The sequence below is a fragment of the Dendrobates tinctorius genome, unplaced genomic scaffold (genome assembly GCF_039654945.1).
Source record: "Dendrobates tinctorius isolate UK_male_01 unplaced genomic scaffold, ASM3965494v1 ptg000071l, whole genome shotgun sequence".
Lineage (NCBI taxonomy): Eukaryota > Metazoa > Chordata > Amphibia > Anura > Dendrobatidae > Dendrobates > Dendrobates tinctorius.
In genome coordinates this window covers 3,542,837-3,570,413 of record NW_027361739.1, presented here as the reverse complement: position 1 = coordinate 3,570,413, position 27,577 = coordinate 3,542,837, and the positions used below count along the sequence as shown (strand labels likewise).

The 27,577-nt window shown below is 47.2% G+C and overlaps 1 protein-coding gene across 3 annotated transcripts; it reads left to right on the top strand.

The window, feature by feature from the left end:
* Positions 1–746: 746 nt before the first annotated feature.
* Positions 747–21,409, top strand: METTL2A (methyltransferase 2A, tRNA N3-cytidine). 3 transcript variants are annotated; one of them, XR_012233549.1, is made up of 10 exons: positions 747–1,074; positions 2,327–2,418; positions 8,478–8,692; positions 9,253–9,302; positions 9,789–9,849; positions 10,834–10,973; positions 11,725–11,831; positions 11,928–12,037; positions 19,939–20,004; positions 20,842–20,909. XR_012233549.1 is itself a non-coding variant. In XM_073582334.1 (9 exons), exons 1-9 carry the CDS (start codon positions 749–751, stop codon positions 21,012–21,014), a joined length of 1,230 nt encoding a protein of 409 aa, XP_073438435.1. In that variant the 5' UTR covers positions 747–748; the 3' UTR covers positions 21,015–21,409. The 3 variants fall into 3 exon arrangements, 1 of the variants encoding a protein (XP_073438435.1); XR_012233548.1 differs by having other exon boundaries at positions 11,913–12,037; XM_073582334.1 differs by lacking the exon at positions 11,928–12,037 and having other exon boundaries at positions 20,842–21,409.
* The last annotated feature ends 6,168 nt before the right edge of the window (positions 21,410–27,577 follow it).

Sequence of the window (27,577 nt, the reverse complement as noted above, 5' to 3'; positions counted from 1 at the left end):
AGCCCCCACCCCAATTTCCTCCTCCAGACCGACCCTTCACAGCCCCCACTCCAATGTCCTCCTCTACACCAGCCCTTCCTAGCCCCCACCCCAATGTCTTCCTCCAGACCAGCCCTTCACAGCCCCCACTCTAATCTCCTCCTCCAGATCAGCCCTTCACAGCCCCCACCCCAATGTCCTCCTCCAGATGGCCCTTCACAGCCCCCACCCCAATATCCTCCTCCACACCAGCCCTTCCTAGCCCCCACCCCAATTTCCTCCTCCAGACCGACCCTTCACAGCCCCCACCCCAATATCCTCCTCCAGACCAGTCCTTCCTAGCCCCCACCCCAATTTCCACCTCCAGACCAACCCTTCACAGCCCCCACCCCAATGTCCTCCTCCAGACCGGCCCTTCACAGCCCCCACCCCAATGTCCTCCTCCAGACCGGCCCTTCACAGCCGCCACCCCAATGTCCTCCTCCAGACGGCCCTTCACAGCCCCCACCCCAATGTCCTCCTCCACACCAGCCCTTCCTAGCCCCCACCCCAATTTCCTCCTCCAGACCGACCCTTCACAGTCCCCACCCCAATGTCCTCCTCCAGATCAGCCCTTCCTAGCCCCCACCCCAATCTCCTCCTCCAGACCGGCCTTTCACGAACTCCTCCTCCTTATCCTGTTCTCTACATTTCCACCTGCGCATCTACAGAGCGATGGCAGCTCAGGGGAGAATCTCCTGCCATAAACCTGTGTATTAAAGGTAACTGTATGGATTCTAGTGACTGTCGTGCTGAGGTTCCGTTACTTTGTGCAGGTCACAGCTCAGCTGTCCTCACCAGGCTCATGTTGTTCCGCTCGATCACACGTGTGCGTTCCAGACCCTGCCACTTCCGGTGGGGGCGTGTTTCTGCTTGTGATTGGCTTGCACTTTCCCGGTCTGGATTCTTGCCTGCAGCTGATTGGTCCTTCACTAGAGCGTTCATCGTCTCCACAGCAACAGCTTCCACCACCTCTTCCGGCATGGACGGGAAAAGGCCGCAGTTCGGTAATCGGCATCTGAAAGACACGAGTCAGGTGTTCCAGCACAATGCCTGGTGAGGCGAGGGGTGCGGGGAGCAAACTGGAATGTACCATTGTGAGGGGTAATGGGAGGAGATCGGGATGACACCGGGCATGCGGGAATATTCCTCATTAGGCCACATAATGTTATTCATTTCCAGGAGGAGTAACAGAGGGGTAACACAAAGCATGAATGACTCAATGGAAATAAAAGCATTGTCCTTCCAAAGAGACTTGATGGGAGTGTTAATGGGGGGGGAGGGGTCTGAGAGCAATCAGAGGAGATCCCACCCGCCCCGATGCTCACAAGTGGCAGAATGGCTAAGATGGCCCCATAGATTTCTTATTGGTCCTGTCTTCAGTCTAGGCTGAGTCAGGCTCGGTCCCTCACCAATCAACACTTTTGACCTGTTGCTATGAAAGGTCAAAAGTCTTGTAAAACTGCACTTACTCTCAAAGAAACGTTTTTATTGATGACCTCTCCTTGGAATCGATCAATAATATCAATGGGGGTCTGACACCCCACAGTGCTGCTCTGATCAGTCCCGAGATCTCCTGAAGTAAACTGCACAGCACCATCCTCTGTGTAGTGGCCACTCCTATGTACTGCAGTTTAGGCTGGGGTCACACTGCGTTGTGGCAGTCCGTTTAACGCTGCCATAGACCCCCATCATGTGGCGCATCGCGACGTGCCCTTTTTCTCTGCTGGAGCCTCGGACGCGGGCTGTAGCATCTGAGGCTCCGTCACCGCTAGCGCTGATGAATCATGAGCACTAGCGGTATAACATATCGCGTTATGCTATAGCGCTAACACAGCCCTTTAATGCTATGCCTTGAACAGGCTGTGTTGACTCTATGTGAACCTGGCCTTAGTTCCTATACTCTTCATTAGGCCGGGGTCACACTTGCGAGAAACTCGCGACTCAATACCCGACACTGCCGCCGACATTCAGGACCGGAGTATGCGGCTGCATGTCTTTCTAAGCAGCTGAACGCTCCGAGTCACAACCCATATATATTGGTGTGGTGGTGGCTTTGGAAGAAAGATATATATTTATATAATATTTTTTTATTTTTTTTATACTGGACATCCCCCTCTAAGTGTATATGACTTATCGTGTAACACTTTAATGACAGCCAGTTGTCTGAATATCCTGTATGGAGTCCTTTGAGTATAAACTCCATTTTGGAGAGATTATCTAGCAGCGTGGTCTTTCTTTCTAGTCATGTGAGTCCATGGACCGATCTGTTTGTCATTATTAATCCCTGATATAATTCACGTTATAGGGACAATGTCCAGTGGTCGGAGGAGCAAGAGGCAGCAGCTCATAAGAAAGTCCTTGAAAACAGTTCTCAGCCGCTTCCACAGGAGCAGCAAGGTAAGATATGCCGTCCTTTATACTGGCAGGACGAGCCATCCCCAGCGATCTTTACTGGTCCATCATGTCCACCCCATTAAGGTAGAATGAAGCGGCTCCATGGTTACAGGCTACAAACAATATATAGTATGATCTGTCACCTACTTCTTGCTGAACCACCAATTGTTAGTAGAAGGGATGGAGGGAAGAAAGTGTGACTGCAGGATCAAAGCTGGCAATTCTTTTCATGGAGTCTGCGTAAAATAGATAAATTATGCCCCATCAGATGTCGTACGCTGGACGGTTTTCATTTCTAAACCCTGTCTTAAATTAGACTAAACTGGATCAGGCAGGAGATGCACCTATTTCACACGGTGGCGTGCACGGTGCATGGACATGGCGCATCTTGCCAGGCATGTCAGACCCTTTTCTTTACTCCACCTTCTGGTTGGCTTTCTTTAGCAGGGCTGTGGAGTCGGTAAGCCAAACCTGCGACTCCGACTCCTTAATTTCCCTTACACCGACTCCACGACTCCGACATATATTGCTAATATTTAAGTGAAAAATGTATTGTAGTACAATGTGAACATCAGACATTTAATCATTTCTATGATCCAATAATCAAGATATTTAGGTAGAACATAATATCTATTTATTGGAATACAACTTTAGAACACAAAAAACTGTAATAAATTGTAAATATGTAATACACTGTATACATGTATACGGTACAGACCAAAAGTTTGGACACACCTTCTTATTCAAAGAGTTTTCTTTATTTTCATGACTATGAAAATTGTAGATTCATTCTGAAGGCATCAAAACTATGAATTAACACATGTGGAATTATATAATTAAAGTGTGAAACAACTGAAAATATGTCTTATATTCTAGATTCTTCAAAGTAGCCACCTTTTGCTTTGATTACTGCTTTGCACACTCTTGGCATTCTCTTGATGAGCTTCAAGAGGTAGTCACCAGAAATGGTCTTCCAACAGTCTTGAAGGAGTTCCCAGAGATGCTTGGCACTTGTTGGCCCTTTTGCCTTCACTCTGCGGTCCAGCTCACCCCAAACCATCTCGATTGGGTTCAGGTCTGGTGACTGTGGAGGCCAGGTCATCTGGCGTAGCACCCCATCACTCTCCTTCTTGGTCAAATAGCCCTTACACAGCCTGGAGGTGTGTTTGAGGCCATTGTCATGTTGAAAAATAAATGATGGTCCAACTAAACACAAACCGGATGGAATAGCATGCCGCTGCAAGATGCTGTGGTAGCCATGCCTGTTCAGTATGCCTTCAATTTTGAATAAATCCCCAACAGTGTCACCAGCAAAGCACCCCCACACCATCACACCTCCTCCTCCTCCATGCTTCACGGTGGGAACCAGGCATGTAGAGTCCATCCGTTCTCCTTTTCTGCGTCTCACAAAGGCATGGTGGTTGGAACCAAAGATCTCAAATTTGGACTCATCAGACCAAAGCACAGATTTCCACTGGTCTAATGTCCATTCCTTGTGTTCTCTAGCCCAAACAAGTCTCTTCTGCTTGTTCCCTGTCCTTAGCAGTGGTTTCCTAGCAGCTATTTTACCATGAAGGCCTGCTGCACAAAGTCTCCTCTTAACAGTTGTTGTAGAGATGTGTCTGCTGCTAGAACTCTGTGTGGCATTGACCTGGTCTCTAATCTGAGCTGCTGTTAACCTGCGATTTCTGAGGCTGGTGACTCGGATGAACTTATCCTCCGCAGCAGAGGTGACTCTTGGTCTTCCTTTCCTGGGGCGGTCCTCATGTGAGCCAGTTTCTTTGTAGCGCTTGATGGTTTTTGCCAATGCACTTTGGGACACTTTCAAAGTTTTCCCAATTTTTCGGACTGACTAACCTTCATTTCTTAAAGTAATGATGGCCACTCGTTTTTCTTTACTCAGCTGCTTTTTTCTTGCCATAATACAAATTCAAGCAGTCTATTCAGTAGGACTATCACCTGTGTATCCACCAGACTTCTGCACAACACAACTGATGGTCACAGCCTCATTTATAAGGCAAGAAATCCCACTTATTAAACCTGACAGGGCATACCTGTGAAGTGAAAACCATTTCCGGTGACTACCTCTTGAAGCTCATCAAGAGTGTGCAAAGCAGAAATCAAAGCAAAAGGTGGCTACTTTGAAGAACCTAGAATATAAGACATATTTTCAGTTGTGTCACAATTTTTTGTTAATTATATAATTCCACATGTGTTAATTCATAGTTTTGATGCCTTCAGAATGAATCTACAATTTTCATAGTCATGAAAATAAAGAAAACGCTTTGATTGAGAAGGTGTGTCCAAACTTTTGGTCTGTACTGTGTGTGTGTGTGTGTGTGTGTGTGTGTGTGTGTGTGTATATATATATATATACACACACACACTATGACTTATCTCGGCTAAGATAAAGCCTAGATCCTCAGGCTACATTCACACTATGAGCGTAGCCAGGATCAAACCTAGGGGGGCAGAATCTCATACTGTTCCGCAGAATTTCATACTGCACACCTCAGCTGCTGCAGAACCTCATACTTCACACCCCTACACTTGAAAATAAAGCCTGCACCTTAAGAAGATGTGGTGATGAATGCAGTCTATTTATTCCAACTATCAGTTGATGTTACTGAAGACGAGCAATGCCTGTCCTGGGCGTCCTTTTGGGCAGCTATGAGGTGTACCTGACTGGTGCTAAAAAAACGAGTGTTAGTCTGTGTACTACCCGGTTTTCATTCTTTTTGGTACAGATACGATATGGATAGACAGATATGGATAAATGGATAGATAGAGCAGATTTCTAATCTGCTTTTGCTATTGAAAACATTATCTATGAGCTCAAAAACCTTTCAGGTGATGCAGTTTTTTAAAAAGCTGATCTGCTTTTGCAACTGAAAAACGTATCCTCAAAAAAAGCAGGAAAAACGCTGTGTGTGAATGTAGCCTTAGATCAGGAATAGAACAGTCATTTATAGGACATTTCATAACTTTCCCAAATTCCTATGAAAAAATATTCAGGACATTCTGCATTGAACTACTGCACCCAATTTATTATATATTTTAGGAGTCGGAGTCGGTCCATTTTATACCGACTCCACCAAAATGAGCACCGACTCCGACTCCACAGCCCTGTTCTTTAGACCAAAATTTGGTGCAATCTGAGCCGCTCCTCCTCGCAAAGCCACATCTTGCATTACTACAAGTCTAGTGAGTGCAAAAAAAAAATGACTAAAACACATACGAGATCCAACGCGAGGCATGTAAGTCAATTTATTGGTGCTTTTCCAAAATTGCACGCTAACCCCATCTACAACATAGGGGATATCTTGCTGATCTTTTGGGGGTCCAACCACTATGATCCCCAGTGATGCCGAGAAATAGGCTCTGCAGAGCCCCGTCGTGACTTGAGTGGAGGAGCAAGTGCTCAACCTTCGCTCCATTCATCTATGTGATTGCCTGAGATAGCTGTGTGCAGCGCTCAGTTATATTTGTCACTTCCATAGAGAATTAATGACACTGAGCCAGAACATAATCACCTATGTTCCATTCAAGATACGGCTCTGTAAAGCCATGTTTTTGGCAATCATGGGGTCCTAGCAATCAGACCCCGTCAATCAGCAAGTTATGCCCTAACCCACGTGTAGTGGATAACTTGATTTTAAGAAAACCCCTTCACACCACAATTCTGGCTCACATTGTATAGAAACCTTCTTTACATTCTTTCCTGTACACACTAAACCGGTGACCTGTCATCTGAATCCCTGCGCGGACCTACAGTTGTGGCCAAAAGTATTAACACCCCTGCAATTCTGTCAGATAATACTCAGTTTCTTCCTGAAAATGATTGCAAACACATTCTTTGGTATTATTATCTTCATTTAATTTGTCTTAAATGAAAAAACACAAAAGAGAATGAAGCAAAAAGCAAAACATTGATCATTTCACCAAAACTCCAAAAATGGGCCAGACAAAAGTATTGGCACCCTCAGCCGAATACTTGGTTGCACAACCTTTAGCCAAAATAACCGTGACCAACCGCTTCCGGTAACCATCAATGAGTTTCTTACAATGCTCTGCTGGAATTTTAGACCATTCTTCTTTGGCAAACTGCTCCAGGTCCCTGATATTTGAAGGGTGCCTTCTCCAAACTGCCATTTTTAGATCTCTCCACAGGTGTTCTATGGGATTCAGGTCTGGACTCATTGCTGGCCACCTTAGAAGTCTCCAGTGATTTCTCTCAAACCATTTTCTAGTGCTTTTTGAAGTGTGTTTTGGGTCATTGTCCTGCTGGAAGACCCATGACCTCTGAGAGAGACCCATCTTTCTCACACTGGGCCCTACATTATGCTGCAAAATTTGTTGGTAGTCTTCTGACTTCATAATGCCATGCACACGGTCAAGCAGTCCAATGCCAGAGGCAGCAAAGCAACCCCAAAACATCAGGGAACCTCCGCCATGTTTGACTGTAGGGACCGTGTGCTTTTCTTTGAATGCCTCTTTTTTTCTCCTGTAGACCCTATGTTGATGCCTTTGCCCCAAAAGCTCAACTTTTGTCTCATCTGACCAGAGAACATTCTTCCAAAACGTTTTAGGCTTTTTCAGGTAAGTTTTGGCAAACTCCAGCCTGGCTTTTTTATGTCTCGGGGTAAGAAGTGGGGTCTTCCTGGGTCTCCTACCATACAGTCCCCTTTCATTCAGACGCCGACGGATAGTACGGGTTGACACTGTTGTACCCTCGGACTGCAGGGCAGCTTGAACTTGTTTGGATGTTAGTCGAGGTTCTTTATCCAACATCCGCACAATCTTGCGTTGAAATCTCTTGTCAATTTTTCTTTTCCGTCCACATCTAGGGAGGTTAGCCACAGTGCCATGGGCTTTAAACTTCTTGATGACTCTGCGCACGGTAGACACAGGAACATTCTGGTCTTTGGAGATGGACTTGTAGCCTTGAGATTGCTCATGCTTCCTCACAATTTGGTTTCTCAAGTCCTCAGACAGTTCTTTGGTCTTCTTTCTTTTCTCCATGCTCAATGTGGTACACACAAGGACACAGGACAGAGGTTGAGTCAACTTTAAGCCATGTCAACTGGCTGCAAGTGTGATTTAGTTATTGCCAACACCTGTTAGGTGCCACAGGTAAGTTACAGGTGCTGTTAATTACACAAATTAGAGAAGCATCACATGATTTTTCGAACAGTGCCAATACTTTTGCCCACCCTCTTTTTTATGTTTGGTGTGGAATTATATCCAATTTGGCTTTAGGACAATTCTTTTTGTGTTTTTTCATTTAAGACAAATTAAATGAAGATAATAATACCAAAGAATTTGTGTTTGCAATCATTTTCAGGGAGAAACTGAGTATTATCTGACAGAATTGCAGGGGTGTCAAAACTTTTGGCCACAACTGTAAGCCTGATCACATAATGTGTGCACTCTGCATCATGGGCCAAACTACTCACTTCATAGCCTATTGGGGGCCGCATATGAGGAATAAATCCCTCTCTGTGAGCACATCGTACAGAAAAGAGAGCAGTCCCTCAGCCTTAACTCTAAAGGAGCCAATCAGGGATATAACCATAGTGGCCTCACTCCAGCCCTGGAGCGCAGGGGGGTCCAAAAGGTCACATTGGCTTATGTGTAAAGTTGTGATACTTGAGGGCGCTATTGAAGATTTTGTATTGGGACCCAATCGCAAGCGCCAAGTTACACCCCTGGTACGGACAACAGTATCCGATCCTTTTTAATGTAAAAAAAAGAAACAAAATTTCCCTAAAGTGGGTAAAGCCCTTGCTGGTTTACATAGAGGAGCGTATATTTAGTGCCAAGAAAACGACTTAATCCCATCACGAGTATACAGTGACAAAAAATGAGATAAGGATCTGGGGCTAATGGAAATCAGTGTAGATGATTCTAAAAATGTAGAGTGACTTTAGAAACGTAGAGCTGCAATATCACAAACAACCTGTAAGCAAAGGAGGCGCTGTTTTTGGAGTAAGCAATGTCATATTACTTCCGGGCAACCTCTTTAGCACGGTATTTCATCACTGTTGTCTGTCTGATTTCAGAGGACTATGAGAATAAAGCCAGTGTCTACTGGGATGACTTCTACACCGTACATGAGAACAAGTTCTTCAAGGACAGGCAGTGGCTTTTCACAGAGTTCCCTGAACTGTCTTCCAGCTCCAAGAGTCCGTCGGCGACAGATGGAGAACAGATAGTGGGCCGAGCTGATGAGAATAATGACTATCCGGGGTCTTCAGCCACTTACCGTATATTAGAGGTAATGACGCTGACCCTACACCACGTTCTGCCGTCCTGCATACACCGATGCCACAGAGTGATCCGCTGCTTGTGGGGGCGCACTCACAAAACGGAGGAATCCACATCAGATTTTTAAGAAGATTTGTAGTGGATTTTTGCACAGAAATTGACATGTTGCGCCTTTGAAATCTGCACTGCAGTTCCATTCCATGCAGAGAAGTTCTGTATGGTGTGCATTAGGTCTTTGATATCATAATCCTCTGCAGATTTTCTTTGTGTTAATTTGCACAGAAAATCAACAGAATTTCCTTGCTGTGTGGCTGTACCCCCTCGACTTTATGGGGTTAATACAATGAATGTCCTTCTCGTCGGATTCTGTGCATTCAGTGGTCACACTGCACAGACCACTTGCTCTTCTGTCCTTGCTGATTCTGCGGTCTGGTGACATGCTCCATTATTCCTCTGGAACCTTGTAAGATGTCTTCATCCGAGCGCTGATGCGCCATAATTCCCGTTACGGCTCCGATCATTCATTATTACATAACCTGATCATTAATTTCTTCTCCTCCTTGTTCTCAGGTGGGCTGCGGTGTAGGAAACACAGTCTTTCCAATTTTGCAGACAAATAAGTAAGTCACTTCTTGTCGTATTTCTCAGATAACTAAAATATCAGTATAGCGGCTCTGAAATTGGGGTTATCCTAGGTACACCATGTAAGGCTTGTAGCATCTCATCCGTCCAAACTGATCTTGGCATCCCTGGAAAGGAAAGAGTAAAGAAAATTATGTTAATGGCATATACAGGGTAGCGGAATGGAGACGCCGTGCATGTGTGATGCTGCTCCACCTAGGGTCCATGTGTCTGATGGGAAGAGAGGAGTACGGCTGGTAACAGTCCCATAGACTTTACAAGAAGCTGCAGAGTGACCACTGTTCTGTTCAAACAGGGGAAATAAGACCCCCATTCTTGTAAAACGTGGGATAATAAGACGCTTGTGCTGTGGATAGATGATCCTGGGACAACCACCATAATCGCTTCCCTTCACGGTAGACTGCCCCTAGTGGCACATTCTGGGTATGGCAAGAGCAGGTAATGATGTCTGCTTTCATCCACAGTGACCCCGGCCTCTTTGTGTACTGCTGTGACTTTTCTACTACCGCAGTGGAGATCGTAAAGGTACGACCCATGGAAGACCTGAGTAAACACCAGAATAATCTTCATTTGGGGGCGCCTTATATGTGAATATATACAACGACTCCAGATAGAATTGTAAAAGTGTCGACAGGAGAGGTGGCAAACATTAACTGCTTTTAGGAGCTTTAAAAGGAAAGGCTTGTTAAAGGGAACCTGCCAGCAGGATTGCGCACAGTAACCTACATACAGTGTCAGGTCGGCGCCGTTATACTGATTACAATGATACCTGGGTTGATGAAATCGGTCTTGTGGTTTATTGTTTAATCTTTATTTTCAGTTTTGAGTTACTGATATGCTCGTGCTCTGTGGCGGCCTGTGGGGGGGGGGGTGGGGGTGGCTTCTGACAGATCACTGATCCCCCAGTCTGCATTATGAATACCTAATCAGAGCACCACATGAAGACCCCCCTCCAGGTCCGCCCCGGAGCACGAGCAGATCATTAACTGAAAACTGAAAATAAAGATTAAACAACAACCACAAGACAGATTTCATCAACTAAGGTATCATTTTATCCAGTATAACGGCGCCGACCTGACACTGTGTGTTGTTTACTCAGCACAATCCTGCTGACAGGTTCCCTTTAAACAGTCATCCAAACAGCCATACCCCAATGTCTGTTGCCACTAACTTTAGGCTTAGTGCCCACAGTGAGCATTTGATACCGTTAATTTTCAGCAATATTTCTCCAGCATTTAGCTCATTTACAATATTTTCTTGTTTTTATTGCAATTTTTTTTTCTTTAAATCAAGTTTTTTTTCCTTTTTTTTTAGTCTTTTAGATATGTCATGTTTTTAAATAACATTTTGTAAATTCCTGTTTGCCGAGTTACTTAGCTTTGATGTCGCATATGGATTAAGTGTATTTTGCCTGTACGCTGTATGTATGTGCACTGTATGTATATTTGGTTGGCTCTGTTTTTAGCATTATTTTTACCTACCCTCATGCTGACTCTTTAAATTGTACAGGATAACCCTAATTATGACCCGTCACGATGCTTTGCCTTTGTGCACGACCTCTCAGACGAGAGCGCCTCGTATCCTATTCCTGATGAGAGCTTGGACGCCATTGTCCTCATCTTCGTCCTTTCTGCCATCCTTCCAAGCAAGTGAGTGACCTGTAAGATCTGAAGCCTAGTGAAGCAGTACTGTGCTCCTGATCCTCCGTTTTTGTCACTTTGAATAAGTTATTATGTATACGGGGAGACACCGAGATACTTTTCACTGCACCATGGCCTTTTTGTTGTAAGGTTTATGTAGGGACCCAAAAGTCGGGCCCTTCCAGCAAACCAGTTTTAATTTCTTGATTGATATGCCCTCAGTATTTCTCATGTTTAAAGGGAATCTGTCAGAAAGATTGAACTATTTATATGAGCATGTAGGTCTTTCAATGGCAAGTCCAGGAATACCTTTACATGACCAGTCTGATCCTCTGTTTACTGAGAAATCAGACTACGAATTAATATGCACATGAGGCTGAAGAACTATGGTAGATCTGAAGCTTCTGTCGCTCAAGCTCTATTCCCTTCCAAATGCTGCCTCATTTTGCTTTTTTCACAGCCCCTGTGCTGTGTGACATCAGGCAAAACAGCTGCCAATCGAGTAAGGGGCAGTGGCACTGGGCAGAAAATAGAGCTGGAGTGACAGAAGCTTCAGATCTACCATAGTCCTTTAGACTCATTTGCATATTAGTTAAAATGCTTATTTCTCAGTAGCAGAGGAAGGACTGACCATGTAAAGGGATTGCTGGACTTGACTTGTCTTTGAAAGATCTAAATGCATATAAAAATAGTTTGGGGTGTGAAATCCTGTTGACAGATTCCCTTTAACCCCCTCATTGCTTCTGTCATTTTACTGCAGGATGCAAAATGCCATTACTCGTCTGAGTAAGCTGATGAAGCCCGGTGGCTGCATTCTCTTGCGAGATTATGGTCGATATGACATGGCTCAACTACGCTTTAAAAAAGGTAACATATTGTTGAGGTACCATTCTAAATAGATTTTGGTTGCTTCACTTAGTGCTTTAAAACTTATAACCCTACACATAGATTTTGTGTTCTTAGGAGCAAACACTCGAGAATGCCCACTGAGCCAGAACAAAGAGCCTATCCGTACAAGCTGCTCCCATTCTAGCAGACTTTAGCCTTCCTGTGGATGGTCATTCTTCCCAATGGTTGCTATGCTATACTAACCTGCATGCAAAATGCCTTGTTGGTTGTCAGCTGTTTGGAGCTGGACCTGTGGCCATCAATTGATCACCCCAGCTGATAAATTTTGGAAAGGGTTGTCTTTGATGAGAACTCCGTTAATGAAGAGTATTTTCAGGGTCGCTTACACTTTCTCCTTCGTCTCATTGGGGGACACAGGTACTGTGGGTGTATGCTACCACCATCTGGAGGCTGACACTAAGTAAACAACACAAGGTTAGCTCCTCCTCCGCCGCATACACCCTCGCCCCGATTGCGGGCGGAAACCAGTTTTATGCTTAGTGTCCTTTGGAGGCACACATGTCTGGTTTTCTCCAGACTTCTTTTTTTTTCTCTTCCATGAAGATAAGACAACAGGCGAGCACGTGTTGAGTATCGTCTCCACGTATCCTTTCCCGCAACGTGGGACATATCTGGGCCATTTTCTCCAGACTTTTTTTTTTTTTGCTATGAAGATTAGACAGGGGCAACGGATCCTATTGAAAGGATCCAATTTCCCCAGACCGTCAACGGGCGAGCACGTGCGAGTATCCCTCCACGTACCCTCTCACGCGACGTGAGACACGATGCCGGATTTAGCCCTGACCACCCCTAGGTATGGTAACCATAGGCTGTACAGAGGCACAAGACTAGTGCGTGCGGCCCCCACTGCTCCACCAACGCTAGACGGCGGTGCTGCAAGGTGGCGGACGGTCCCTCTCCTCAGCCCTGTAAGGAGGATGGAGTTAGGGTGCCTGCATCGTCCTGGATCCCACCCCCCGGTCCCTTCTACCTGATCGGAAAAGTTGCAGCTGCCAGATGGTATGGATGAGATGGCCAGGGAGGGCCCTGCAGCGTCCAGAGGGCCGGAGCCCTTACCTTCAAGCGGTCAGCAGGGGCTGACAGGAGTCCCGGCATAGGCCCCCTCCTCTTCCCTTCCCTTTCCCGGCCCTCCCAGCAGTCCCTCACGCGTTACTGCAGCGGTGGCGGCGCACCGTGTCTGACGTCGGCTCCAGCCTTACTATGCGGCGCCCTGCCCGCCCGCCGCCACCCCTGTCGCGGGCAGGCATCAAAAATCCAGCCCGCGGCTTCGGCCGGTGGTAGGCCGCAGCCGGAAGTCCCGCCCTTCCGGCGCCACGTCACTTCCAGCGGCCCGCCCTCCAGAGTGGGCGGACGCCGGATAAATTGAGGCCCCGGCTTCGCTTCAAGGTAGGCCACGACCGGGAAAGAGCTGTCGGCCCGTCCTCAGCAGGACTGCTCACGGCGGGACAGCACGTGTGGGGGGGACACAGGGTCGGGTAAGTGCGTCCCGACTGCGAGAGGCACGCTACGGCAGCCAAGGGTCCTCCCCCCCACAGCCCCTAGCAGAGCAGCATTGAGGCCGGGCGGATACAATATGGCTGGGAAAGGGAAGACGCAAACATTTCTATACGCTGCATGCATTGCCTGTAGGGCCTCATTTCCGATGGCGCAGAGCAATAAATTATGCGAAGCCTGCGACTCCGAAAGCGCCCAGGAGTCCTCCCCTGTAACCGAGCCCAGGGATTCAAATCCTCCGGGATGGGCCTTATCGCTATCGCAGTCTATGGCGTCGCTTACAAAGGCGATCGAGTCTCTTCACGCCCCAGATAGTAGGGGCAAGGATAGTGGCTCGCCGATCTGGGAGGGGTCCTCCACCTCACAAGAGCCTCCGGCCTGTAGGGGCCGCTCTCATTCCAGGCAGGCGCAAAGGAAACGAACCCACATGGCGTCTCCCGGCCCATACGGTGCCTCGGCATCACGCTCGCATTCACCAGTTGCCGAGAGCAGGCAGAGTTCAGACTAGCCAGGTCTTTCACCGGGTAGGAACAACCACGGGAAGGGCAGTCTCCAATGAAGGAAACCACCTATGCCAAAACATGGTATCCATCCACAGACAGCTGTTTCGGGGTATTAGCCCCTCATCAGTGTGGAGTAGGAAACTGGCTAGTAGGAGCAATGCCTAGTAGAAGACTGTGTAAAATGAGGATGATTGACCTCATGGAGATCAACATCCAACACTGCAGAGACACCATCACGTGTTTCTCAACGCAGTGATTCTAGAGCACTGCCCCCATCCCTCATGGGAAATATGCAAAACAGAAGCCGCGGAGACACCATCACGTTTCTCAATGCAAGCAATGACTAGCCATCCACAGACAGCTGTTTCGGGGTATTTGCCCCTCATCCGTGTGGAGACTGCCCTTCCCGTGGTTGTTCCTTCCCGGGGAAAGACCTGGCTAGTCATTGCTTGCATTGAGAAACATGTGATGGTGTCTCCACGGCTTCTGTTTTCCATATTTTGCATATTTCCCATAAGGGATGGGGGCAGTGCTCTAGAATCACTGCGTTGAGAAACACGTGATGGTGTCTGCGCAGTGTTGGATGATGATCTCCATGAGGTCAATCATCCTCATTTTACACAGTCTTCTACTAGGCATTGCTCCTACTAGCCAGTTTCCTACTCCACACTGATGAGGGGCAAATACCCCGAAACAGCTGTCTGTGGATGGATACCATGTTTTGGCATAGGTGGTTTCCTTCATTGGAGACTGCCCTTCCTGTGGTTGTTCCTTCCCGGGGAAAGACCTGGCTAGTCATTGCTTGCGTTGAGAAACATGTGATGGTGTCTCCGCGGCTTCTGTTTTGCATATTTTGCATATTTCCCGTAAGGGATGGGGGCAGTGCTCTAGAATCACTGCGTTGAGAAACACGTGATGGTGTCTCCGCAGTGTTGGATGTTGATCTCCATGAGGTCAATCATCCTCATTTTACACAGAGTTCAGATTATGACTCAAACGAGCCGCTGGACCTAGATACCCCAGGGTGTCGGGAAACAGTTGACAGCCTCATTGATGCTGTTAATCAGACTCTTGGGGTTGAGGATGACGTCACCTTGGCCTCAGGCCATAAGGTATCCTTTAAGCGGGCTAAGCGACCGCATAGTGTTTGGCTGTCACCCAGAGTTTGAGGACATAGTGCAGCGTCACAGGGAACGGCCAGATAGGCGTTTCTCGGGACAGAAGACGATAGAGGCAAGATATCCGTTTGCTCCAGAGCTCTGTAAGAAATGGGCAGAATCCCCAGTGGTGGATCCACCAGTGTCACGCTTGGCCTCAAAATCCTTGTTATCTGTACCTAGCGGTTCTTCTATCAAGGATCCCACTGATCGGCTCATAGAAAGTTTAGCGCACTCAGTTTTTGAAGCATCAGGATCAGCACTCTCTCCCTCGTTCGCGGCAACGTGGGTAGCCAAGGCCATGATGTCTTGGTCAGAATCATTGAACAAGGTCTTGCAGGATAGAGACCTGCCTACAGAGGTATCAGAGATCGCGAGTCAAATCGCTATGGCTGGTGACTACTTAATGAACGCTTCCTTGGATGCGGCCAATTGTGCCACGCTTGCGGCCGCAAATGCGGTAGCCATTAGGAGGGCCCAATGGTTGAGGACATGGCGGGCCGATTCAATTTCCAAGAAGTCGCTGACTTCCCTGCCTTATCAGGGTGACCGCCTGTTGGGAGAAAAATTAGACCAACTAATCTCCGATGCTACAGGGGGAAAAAGCAGCTTCCTTCCGCAACAAAGTGTCAAGCAGCCGTTTTGCCAAGCTCAGGCACGGTTTCGGGCCTTTCGCAAGCCCGGAAGGGCGGCGGCGGCCAGCTCTGCCGCTCCAGGTCGCTCCAACCAGGATAGGGAGCGACAGGTCTCATATAGAGCCAACCCATTGGGCAGAATGTGGGGTCGTCAGCCCAGGGCGAGGGGAGCCAGGGCTCAGTGAGTTTCAGCTAAATGACTTGGAGTACTTTTTAGGCGACATCAGCAGAGTAGGCGGCCGCCTGCTCCACTTTTGCCATGTCTGGGTTTCGGTAGAACGCGACTCAAGGGTGGCGGAATTGGTGTCCTCAGGGTACAAGATAGAGTTTATCAAGTATCCCCCAAAACGATTTTTTCTGTCCCGACTTCCCAAAGTGGAGCCCCGGGCAAGGGCGTTGTTAGGGGCCATCAATTCACTCCTGCGCAACGGAGTCATTGTTCCCGTACCAGAGCACGAGAAGGCTCAGGGGTTTTATTCCAATCTGTTCGCGGTCCCCAAAAAAGACGGGACAGTCTGGCCGGTTTTGGACCTGAAGCTCCTGAACAAGTTCATCAGGGTCAAACATTTCCGAATGGAATCTCTCCGTTCAGTTATATTGGCCATGGGCCAAGGAGAATACTTGGCCCCTATCGACATCCAGGATGCCTACCTGCACATCCTCATTTTTCCTCCGCATCAGAGGTTTCTGCGGTTCGCCATCAATGGCCGACATTTCCAGTTTGCAGCACTGCCCTTCAGGCTAGCCACTGCCCCCAGAGTGTTCACAAAGGTAATGGCAGTCGTGATGGCCGTCTTACACTCTCAGGGAATAGTCGTCTTACCATACTTGGATGACCTTTTGGTGAAAGGCCCCTCATTTCGGGCATGCGAGGAGAATGTCAGCATCACGCTGGATACCCTTTCCCGCCTAGGGTGGTTGGTCAACAGGAAAAAGTCATCCCTGGTCCCAGCCCAGAAGATTTCCTTTTTAGGGATGATCTTCGACACCTCCCGAGGGTTGGTAATTCTCCATCAAGACAAAGCCCTAGCACTCCGGCAAGGAGTCCAGAAGCTTCTATAGCCAGTCCCGCACACCATTCGATTTGGGATGAGGGTACTAGGGAAGATGGTGGCAGCAAAAGAAGCGATTCCGTTAGCCCAATTTCATCTTCGCCCCCTACAACACGCCCTCTTGTCTGTCTGGGACAAGAACCCATTCACACTCGATAATCACTGCCGGCTATCCTCGCAGGTCAGGCAGTCGCTAAGGTGGTGGACGATCAGGTCCTCCCTTCTTCAGGGGAACCCTTTCCCCCGGATCAGTGGCTAGTGGTCACAACCGACGCCAGCCTCCTCGGCTGGGCCACCACACTGCCCAGGGGCAATGGTCGCAACAGGAAGCACGCCTCCCGATCAACTTGTTGGAAATACGAGTGGTCCGGCGGGTACTGCAACATTTTCAGCATCTTCTAGCAGGATGTCCCGTCCAGATTCAATCGGACAACGCTACGGCGGTAGCTTACATAAATTGATCAAGGGGGCACGCGCAGCAGGGCAACCATGCGCGAGGTAGGACACGTGCTTTGCTGGGCCGAGAGGAACCATTCGGTAATATCGGCAGTCCACATCCCGGGCGTGGAAAATTGGACGGCGGACTTCCTCAGTTGGCAGAATGTCACGTCGGGGGATGGTCTCTGCACCCCGAGGTCTTCCAGCAGATTTGCCAACGGTGGGGAACACTGGATGTGGATCTGATGGCCTCCAGGGTGAACGCCAAAGTGCCCGTGTTCGTCGCTCGGGCCTCGCTTGCGATTGCCGTTGATGCGTTGGTTCTGCCATGGAACCAGTTTCGCCATCCATACTTGTTTCCCCCGCTGCCACTGCTCCCGAGGGTCATTAAGAAGATCAAAACAGAAGGGGTCCTGCAATTCTGCTTGCCCCAGACTGGCCCCGTCGGGCTTGGTACGCAGATCTAGTGCAGCTACTCACCGACGTCCCATGGCGACTACCAGAGCGCCCAGATCTACTGGCCCAGGGCCCAATCTTCCACCCGAACTCAGGGACCCTGTGCTTGACGGCATGGCCGTTGAATCTTGGATTTTGACCCCTGGGTTCAGCCGCAAGGTGGTAGCTACAATGATTAGCGCCCGGAAGGCTACCTCGGCGAAGATTTACTATCACACCTGGAAAGTCTTCTTTGCTTGGTGTTGAGATCGTGGTTTTTCTCCAGTGACACTTTCGATTCCCAACATCTTGGCCTTTCTCCAGTCAGGCCTAGACTCAGGTTTGGCTCCGAGCTCCCTTAGGAGGCAGATATCGGCGTTGTCCATCCTTTTCCAGCGAAGAATTGCTGCCAATATGCAAGTGAGGAGTTTCATCCAGGGAGTCTCCCACTTGGTACCGCCCTATAAGGTGCCCCTGGACACCTGGGACCTTAACCTGGTCCTGAATGTTCTGCAGGAAGTCCCGTTTGAACCTCTACAAGATATTCCTTTGTCATACCTTTCTCGGAAAGTAGTGTTCTTGGTAGCTATAACTTCCATTAGGCGAGTCTCTGAGTTGGCGGCCTTGTCTTGCCGAGCACCGTTTCTCACCTTCTACAAGGATAAGGTGGTGCTCAGACCAGCTCCCCCCTTTCTGCCGAAGGTCGTGTCCTCATTCCACATTAATGAGGATATTGTCTTGCCTTCGTTTTGTCCAGTGCCAGTACATCGCGTGGAAAAAGCTCTTCACACGTTAGACCTGGTGAGAGCTCTCAGGAGGTACGTGGCACGGACGGCACCCTTTCGTCAGACGGACACGCTGTTCGTGCTCCCCGAAGAGCGCAGGAAGGGACTCGCAGCCTCAAAATCGACCATAGCCAGATGGATCCGTCGAACTATTCAAGAGGCCTACCGCATCAGGGGTGCGCTGGTTCCAGCAGGGATCAGAGCACACTCTACTCGGGCAGTGGGCGCCTCTTGGGCGCTTCGGCACCAGGCTTCGACGGAACAGGTGTGCAAGGCAGCGACATGGTCCTGCCTGCACACGTTTACTAAACATTACAGTGTCCATACTCAGGCTTCGTCAGATGCGAGCCTAGGTAGAGGGATTCTCCAAGCAACGGTGACGCACCTTTAGACAGGAGGTGCATGTGGCTTGGATTGGTGAGTCAATTTCCCACCCAGGGTCTGCTTTAGGACGTCCCACAGTACCTGTGTCCCCCAATGAGACGAAGGAGAAACATGGATTTTTGTGAGAACGCACCGTAAAATCCTTTTCTCCGAGACGCTCATTGTGGGACACAGCACCCACCCTGTTAGCAAAGTTGGCTCTGGTTTACTTAGTTGTGCATTTTTTGTTGTTGTCAGGGTGGATCTTTTCCAGACATATTGTTATCTGCATTTAAGGCTGTTTTTCGTTATTCTCCTACTGCTTTTGCACTAAACTGGTTTCCGCCCGCAATCGGGGCGAGGGTGTATGCGGCGGCGGAGGATCTAACCTTGTGTTGTTTACTTAGTGTCAGCCTCCAGATGGTGGTAGCATACACCCACAGTACCTGTGTCCCCCAATGAGCGTCTCGGAGAAAAGGATTTTACAGTGAGTTCTCACAAAAATCCATGTTTTGTCTTTAAAAAAAATTACTGTTCGTCATACACTATAATTCTGCACTCCATTATTCTGACCAGATCTAGATTTGAATGTTTGTTACCTAAATTTTCTATGAAGCTGCCAGAAATAAGCCGGGTGCTATACTCTACGTTCTCCAGTGGTCCCATAGACCATGAATGGAGGGGAGGTCAAGCATGCGCTCCCCTGCTCCATAGTGCCTTCTCTTTATTTCACTGAGGATCCCAGCGGTCAGTAAGCTATTCCTTTACCTACAGATAGGGGATAATCTCTGATTTTGGGAATAACCCTTTAAGCACACCTGGACTTAGGATTTGCTGCACTCTTTTATCGTACACATTCAGCGCTCCCAAGCTGCTCCGGCGTGCAGCTAATGGTTCCTGTTGTGTAGAGGTACATTGTAAAGAGTATTTAGCATCACTCTACATACATGCATATATGAGATCACCACACAACACATTATACTATATTCTTCTTGCAGGGTTTTATTAGCATGAATCCATGCATGTGATGTAGTCCCTTGCAAAGAAAGCAGTGCGAAACCTTTGCATAATGGTAATATACTTCCAGTATGCAGCTGTATTGTGGCAAGCGCTGTGTGTGCAGATCAAAGGTGGATGCGTTTACTGTCCGCATGATAGAAGGGATTTTGTTGTTCGGCATTTACTTATCATTTAATCTTACAGGGCGCTGTCTTTCTGAAAACTTCTACGTCAGAGGAGATGGCACAAGAGTCTACTTCTTCACACAAGGCAAGTCTTTACAGCACCCATGAATAAACTTGTCAATTTGTAAAATGTCTTTGTTTTAGACACAGCAAGCGGAATAGCTTAATGGGAATCTGTCACCCTTTTTTTTTTTTTTTGACTCTCAGCTGCCGCCACTGACATCAGGGGCTTATCTACAGTATTCTGTAATGCTGTAGATAAGCCCCCGATGTAACCTGAAAGATAAGAAAAACACGTTAGATTATACTCACCGGAGGGGTGGTCCGGTCCTGCTCCTCCCATCTTCATGCGATCCCGTCCTCTTCTTCCCATCCTGTAGTGGCTCCGGCGCAGGCGCACTGCTCTGCCCTGTTGAAGGCAGAGCAGAATACTGCAGTGCGTAGGCGCCAGACCTCTCCCGACACCTGCGCACTGCAGGACTCTGCTCTGCCCTCAGCAGGGCAGAGCAGTGCGCCTGTGCTGGATCCACTACAGGACGGGAAGAAGAGGACGTCATCGTATGAAGATGGGGGGTGTCGGACCGGACCGCGACACCCATCGGACCGGACCCTCCCCCTCCGTTGACTATAATCTAACGTGTTTTTCTTCTCTTTCAGGTTACATCGGGGGCTTATCTACAGCATTACAGAATGCTGGAGATAAGCCCCTGATGTCAGTGGCGGCAGCTGAGAGTCAAAAAAAGTGTGACAGATTCCCTTTAAAGGGGCATTGTGGACGAAGGAGGCACATCTGGAGCTGCCATTTGTGATTTGCCAGGGTTCTTTCTTAGACACTAATTACGTGATTCCAAGTTTTTGGGGATCCGTACCTGTTGGTATTCTGGTGCCTTTCAGTTTGTGACTATATTTATTTATTTCCTAGATGAACTTGGAAATTTTTTTACTATTGCCGGCTTAGAGAAAGTGCAAAATACAGTGGATCGCAGGCTTCAAGTAAACCGCGGCAAACAGCTGACAATGTACCGGGTGTGGATTCAGTGTAAATATCGCAAACCCAACACCAAAATAACGCCGCACCATGAAACGCTGCCATAGGGAGGAGCATATGTCTGTGCTGCTAAAGGGACCCCATTTATGGAGGCATTGAATGCGGTGACGCTCCTCACTGACCTTTCATTCATATTATATTTATATGTGTGTATATATGTGTGTGTCTGTATGTATGTATGTGTGTGTATATATATATATATATATATATATATATAAATTTTCATTGTCAAGCAACAACAGCCATTAGCACCATTCATATTCCCACATCCCATATCAAGACCAGCTGAAGAAAAAGCCATTGTAGGACTTGTTGGAACAATGTCTTGGTTACCATACCCAACAGTAGTTGTCCTTGCTTTTTACTTTTTGTGTATACTCGTTTAGAACTAATTCTTAAAAATGTTTTCTTGTATAAATAAAGATTTTTTTTTTTTTTTTTTTACTTTTTTCTTTTTGTATTGTATTTGGTGGTGATGTACAGGTAAAGTAAGCATTTTATCTGCATCAGCTCTCAAGGTCAAGTGAAAACTGAGATCCTCATTTAATATTCAACAATGCTGCTTAAGAGCTTTTTCACACGTATATTTTATGGTACTGGAAAAACCAGTACCAGAGATATACACTACCGTTCAAAAGTTTGGAGACACCCAGACAATTTTGCGTTTTCCATGAAAACTCATATTTTTATTAATCATTGACAAGGTACAAAAAAAAGATTTTTATTTGGAATAATAATTTTCTCCTTCAAACTTTGCTTTCGTCAAAGAATGCTCCCTTTGCAGCAATTACAGCATTGCAGACCTTTGGCATTGTAGCAGTTAATTTGCTGACGTAATCTGGAGAAATTTCACCCCATGCTTCCAGAAGCCCCTCCCACAAGTTGATTTGGCTTCATGGGCATTTTTTGCGTACCATACGGTCAAGCTGCTCCCACAACAGCTCATTGGGGTTGAGATCTGGTGACTGTGCTGGCCAGTCCATTACAGATAGAATACCAGCTGCTTGCTTCTTCCCTAAATAGTTCTTGCATAATTTGGAGGTGTGTTTTAGGTCATTGTCCTGTTGTAGGATGAAATTGGCTCCACTCAAGCGCTGTCCACAGGGTATGGCATGGCGCTGCAAAACGAAATGATAGCCTTCCTTATTCAAAATCCCTTTTACCTTGTATAAATCTCCCACTTTTCCAGCACCAAAGAAACCCCAGACCATCACATTACCTCCACCATGCTTGACAGATGGCGTCAGGCACTCTTCCAGCATCTTTTCAATTGCTCTGCGTCTCACAAATGTTCTTCTGTGTGATCCAAACACCTCAAACTTGGAGTTGTGTGTCCATAACACTTTTTTTCCAATCTTCCTCTGTCCGATGTCTGTGTTCTTTTGCCCATATTAATCTTTTCCTTTTATTAGCCAGTCTCAGATATGGCTTTTTCTTTGCCACTCTGCCCTGAAGGCCAGCATCCCGGAGTCGCCTCTTCACTGTAGACGATGACACTGGCGTTTTGCGTGTACTATTTAATGAAGCTGCCAGTTGTGGACCTGTGAGGCGTCAATTTCTCAAACTACAGACTCTAATGTACTTGTCTTGTTGCTCAGTTGTGCAGCGGGGCCTCCCACTTCTCTTTCTGCTCTGGTTAGAGCCTGTTTGTGCTCTCCTCTGAAGAGAGTAGTACACACCGTTGTAGGAAATCTTCAGTTTCTTGGCAATTTCTCGCATGGAGTAGCCTTCATTTCTAAGAACTAGAATAGACTGTTGAGTTTCACATGAAAGTTTCTTTTTTTCTGGACATTTTGAGAGTTTAATGGAACCAACAAATGTAATGCTCCAGATTCTCAACTAGCTCAAAGGAAGGTCAGGTTTATAGCTTGTCTAATCAGCCAAACTGTTTTCAGCTGTGCTAACATACTTGCACAAGGGTTTTTAAGGGTATTCTAACCATCCATTAGCTTTCTTACACAGTTAGCAAACACAAAGTGCTATAAGAACACTGGAGTGGTGGTTGTTGGAAATGGGCCTCCATACACCTATGAAGATATTGCATTACAAACCAGACTTTTGCAGCTAGAATAGTTATTTACCACATTAACAATGAATAGTGTATTTCTGAATCAATTAATGTTAGCTTCAGTGGAAAAAACTGCTTTTCTTTCAAAAATAAGGAAATTTCTGCGTGACCCTAAACTTTTGAACGGTAGTGTACATTTGGCAACAGTGTGTCGCATCAGTATCACACGTACCGGCACCTGGAAATCAACATTGTGGCTCGCTCTGTTCCCCGGCGCCGGGTGCTGAAGACAACTCGCATCACTGTCCCCTGCTCCGGCTTCGATCAGCACTAACAAGGCAGAATGTTGAGAGCTGTATTCAACTAATAACAGCAAGAGCAGGTGGCGGCTGATGAGAGTATTCATCAGTCGCCGTCTGCGCTATAAATACATTTTTTCTTAAATGACTTGGGGTTCCCTTATATTTTTGATAACTGCCAGGCAAAACTGACAACTTCGGACTGCAAACCTCAGCTGTCCGCTTTAGCAAGGTTGGTTTTCAAGAAAAGAGGGGTCCCCACGCTGTATTTTTTTTCATTATTTAAATAATTTAAAAAAAACTGGGGTACCCCCCATTTTTTTGACAACCAGCCAAGCTAAAGCAGACAGCTGAGGGCTGGTATTCTCAGGCTGGTAAAGGGCTATGGATATTGCCCCCCCAGCCTAAAAATAGCAGCCTGCAGTCGCCCAGAAATGCGCCTCTTTGAGGTGTTTTGCGGCCAGTGCTGCTGACATGACTTTTGCGGGCATGTCAGCGTGTTTTGCCCACGGACAAATGGTCCGTGGAAATACATTGACGTGTGCACAGACCCATTTACTTGAATGGGCCTACGTGTGTAAGTGTCTCCGGTATGTGTGAAAACTGTTACCACACGTACCGGACACACTGACATCGGAAAGAGCCTTAATACTGCTTGTGTTTTAGACTTTTAAAAGGGTTGAATAGCACCCGGAGTGTTTGCAGAGTCAGTGTCAGCACTGCATTGGGGAGCCACCGTCCGTCTGTGGATCTGGACTGTCAGCTGGCCTGGTGAACAAATCGTCCGGGACGGTGATCCCAGTTCGGCAGCTTCCCTTGGAGAGAGTACTGACAGGAGTCAGCATCTGGAGCAGAAGCCTCCTGTAAGGTATCCCCGGACATGGGGATATGACTGTTGGTGCCCGTTGTGTTCCATGGACATTAATGAACTCTACGGCATGCGGTCGCCCACGGTAACTGGACAGTGAGGAGGTCCAGCGTGTTTAGTTGACAGCGTGTTAAAGCCGTATGTTATGAAATGTGATGGACTATGTGTAAGCCTGTGAAGTATAACATGGCTTACAGTGTGGTTTATGATGGCACAATAAACCGCTTAGACTGTTTTACGTGCAAAACCGTGCCTGTCTACCTCAATATCGCAGTGTCCCCCAATGCACTCAGTGAGTGCTATCTTACATATGGTGGAGAATGCTAAGGGAATTTTTGTAGCCTTGTTGCTAGGGGCAACAGATGAGGTCTATAAACTCAGTTGCTAGGGGCAACGGACGAGGTCTACAAACTCGGTTGCTAAGGGCAACGATCAAGGAGGCACGTGTGAGGTGTTTTGCTGTGACTCGGCGTGGTCACAAAGTTTTTCTTTTTTCTTCAAGTCAGCTTGCGGCGGCTCGGTGGGGTCACGAAGGTGACTAGTGTCTGGCTGTAACTCGGCGGGGTTATGAATGTTGCTGTGTATCGGCGGTTCCACGAAGACTGCGCAGCGGAAGCATGCACGGACTTGTGGCAGTGGGAGCTGCAGTTGCAAGTTGCAGCAAGAGGTTCTGCAGCAGCAGGAGCTGCAGTGACACCATCAGCTGCTTGTGAGCGACAGCCGGAGGTGTCGGTGGTTTGTGGCTACAGCAGGAGCTGTGGCAGTGCCAGTAGGAGCTGGTGAGTTGCCCTAAGGACATCAGAAGCTCAGAGTGTGCAACCTCTTAAAGGGCTAGTACCAGTCCCAGCAAGACATTGGAACTCGGACTTGAGACTGCCATAGGGGAGTCCACGGAGTGTACCCCAGAGAGAGGTGGTGTCCCAAAAAAAAGAGGGTGGTAACCCTAACAGGGATGATAGCCCAAAAGCGGGTGGAGTCCCAAAAGGGGATGGTAACCCATACAGGGATGATTGCCAAAAAGGGGTTGGTATCCCACCATGGAGTAGTTGCCCAAAAGGGGGTGAAGTCCCAAAAGGGGGCGGTAACCCAAATTGGGGTGGTGGCAAAAAAAGAGGCGGCGGCGAAGGCACCTTTGGACTGTAGCTGGGAGCAGCGAAGTTCCTGCTATGCAGGCCCATGCTATACTGTGGATAGCTCGGTCAGTGAACTGACACTACAGTGCCCCTTCTGGCTGGATGGAGAACGGATGATGGGATTGTTAGACCCGGGCAGTCGGGTGTCTGTGCTGTGGACCCTTCCTGGACGTTCTGTGTCGCCTGGGACGGGGGCGAGAGTGAATGGCTTTGGTGGGGACGATAAAGAACCTTTGACAGCATACCTCTACATTGACACGACTGAGGGTTCCACGTACCACGAAGTGACGGTAGTCCCGGACTTGCTGTGTACTATGGTAATAGGGCGGGACTTGCAAGCCCTATGGGACTGGTGGATAAAAGGAAACATATCTGTTGAAATAATGTGCATGGGAGGTAATGAGGTGGAGAGTGTGCCCCCTAGAGTTGACAGTCCTAAGTTAATTTACAAAGAAGGGATAAGATATAGGCCACACATTGGGGATCACCATATGTATGCACTAGGGTGACCGGATCTCTTATGGGGGGGAAAAAATGTCAGAATCTTGTTCGTCTGGACCCCACAAAACGATTCCCCTTTCCAGATATTGAGAGAGCCAAAATTTGAGCTCGATCAAACGACGTTAACCCGTGCCGCTCGTCGCTCAAAGTTTGAAAAGATCCAAATTGAGGTATTTTAAGATTTAGGTATTTTGCATAGTCTGTTAGACTATAAAGAATGTGACAACAACATTGCAGAAATAGCCCTGACCAAATTTTAGAACCATTTGTGGTATTTGAATGCAGAGTTGGTGGGATTATCGTTTTTTGATCCCACCATTACAGACAATGAAAAGTTGTTAATGGCTAATAAATTGCTCAGTAGCACAGATGAACCATCAGAGCACGCTAACCTACATGAGTTGATAATTTTACATAGTTATCTATTCTAGAGCTTTTGTTAAAGTAGTTTTTGAAACGTCAGAATATAATGCTCGGCATTTGCTTACAACTTGCAGGACATATTGCTTTTGTTCTTCATCTTTTGTCAGAAGGTCGTTAAAGTCGGTTACTTCCTACCTCTTTTAATTTTTCTTTCCTAACTTTTGGATTTACAACCCTAGCGTGCTCTGATGGTTCATCTGTGCTACTGAGCAATTTATTAGCCATTAACAACTTTTCATTGTCTGTAATGGTGGGATCAAAAAACGATAATCCCACCAACTCTGCATTCAAATACCACAAATGGTTCGAAAATTTGGTCAGGGCTATTTCTGCAATGTTGTTGTCACATTCTTTATAGTCTAACAGACTATGCAAAATACCTAAATCTTAAAATACCTCAATTTGGATTTTTTCAAACTTTGAGCGACGAGCGGCATGGGTTAACGTCGTTTGATCGAGCTCAAATTTTGGCTATCTCAATATCTGGAAAGGGGAATCGTTTTGTGGGGTCCAGACAGACAAAATTCCGACATCGATTTTTTGCGGTCACCCTAGTATGCACAATACATGCTGTTTAACTCATTTGTGACCATTTGCGATCATTTGTATTTATGGTATGTGCATTCATTCGTTCTTATGAACTAGTCTTTATGTAAAGCCTTTATATTGTGGTATGCTATCTATATACACATTTGGTTCTCTATTGAGTTATTTCATGTGGAATGTGGAGCCATGAGGGTTTGGCTCTATTTTGAGCCTAGATTTTCATGTCACATGTGTGACCAATTTTAATGTTTTTAACGATTGGGTGTTTTGGTTTGTGTGTCTAAATAAAGATTGTTACAATTTTTGCTAAATCCTATGTTGGGTGATCCCCAATGTGTGGCCTATATCTTCTTTCTTCTTTGTAAATTGGCATCAATCTTGTATAGGTCTGGTTGGATCCCCTTTTATATGTCAATGGTGCCCCCTTGTGTGTAATTTAGACAGTCGTAAGATAGGCATGACCAAAGGAAATGGTGGACGGGCCCAACTTAGTGACAGGGCGGTAGCTGCCATGCCCGGAAGTATGACCAAAGGAAATGGTGGACGGGCCCAACTTAGTGACATGGTGGTAGCAGCCATGCCCGAAAGTATGACCAGAGAGAAATGTGCGTCTGCCCAACTTACCGACATGTTGTCACCTGACGTGTACCTCAGGGTGACTGAGAGTGGTGTGGTAATTAAAAAGAGTGGAGCTAACACCCAAACAGAGAGCAACTTGAGGGTTTACCGTACTGTGGGGTGTGACACTGGCACCGGAGGTGACTGTGACGTGTTATTGCCATCAGCAACCACTAGGGCTGAGTATAGTGTTGTGCAGACAGAATCTCGGACA

Excerpts from the sequence above, each read along its gene's own strand:
- METTL2A (XM_073582334.1), top strand. The coding sequence starts at position 749 with ATGGATTCTAGTGACTGTCGTGCTGAGGTTCCGTTACTTTGTGCAGGT. Across the intron at positions 9,303-9,788 it reads CCAATTTTGCAGACAAATAA|TGACCCCGGCCTCTTTGTGT; the intron begins GTAAGTCACTTC and ends TTTCATCCACAG. Across the intron at positions 11,832-19,938 it reads TCAACTACGCTTTAAAAAAG|GGCGCTGTCTTTCTGAAAAC; the intron begins GTAACATATTGT and ends TTAATCTTACAG.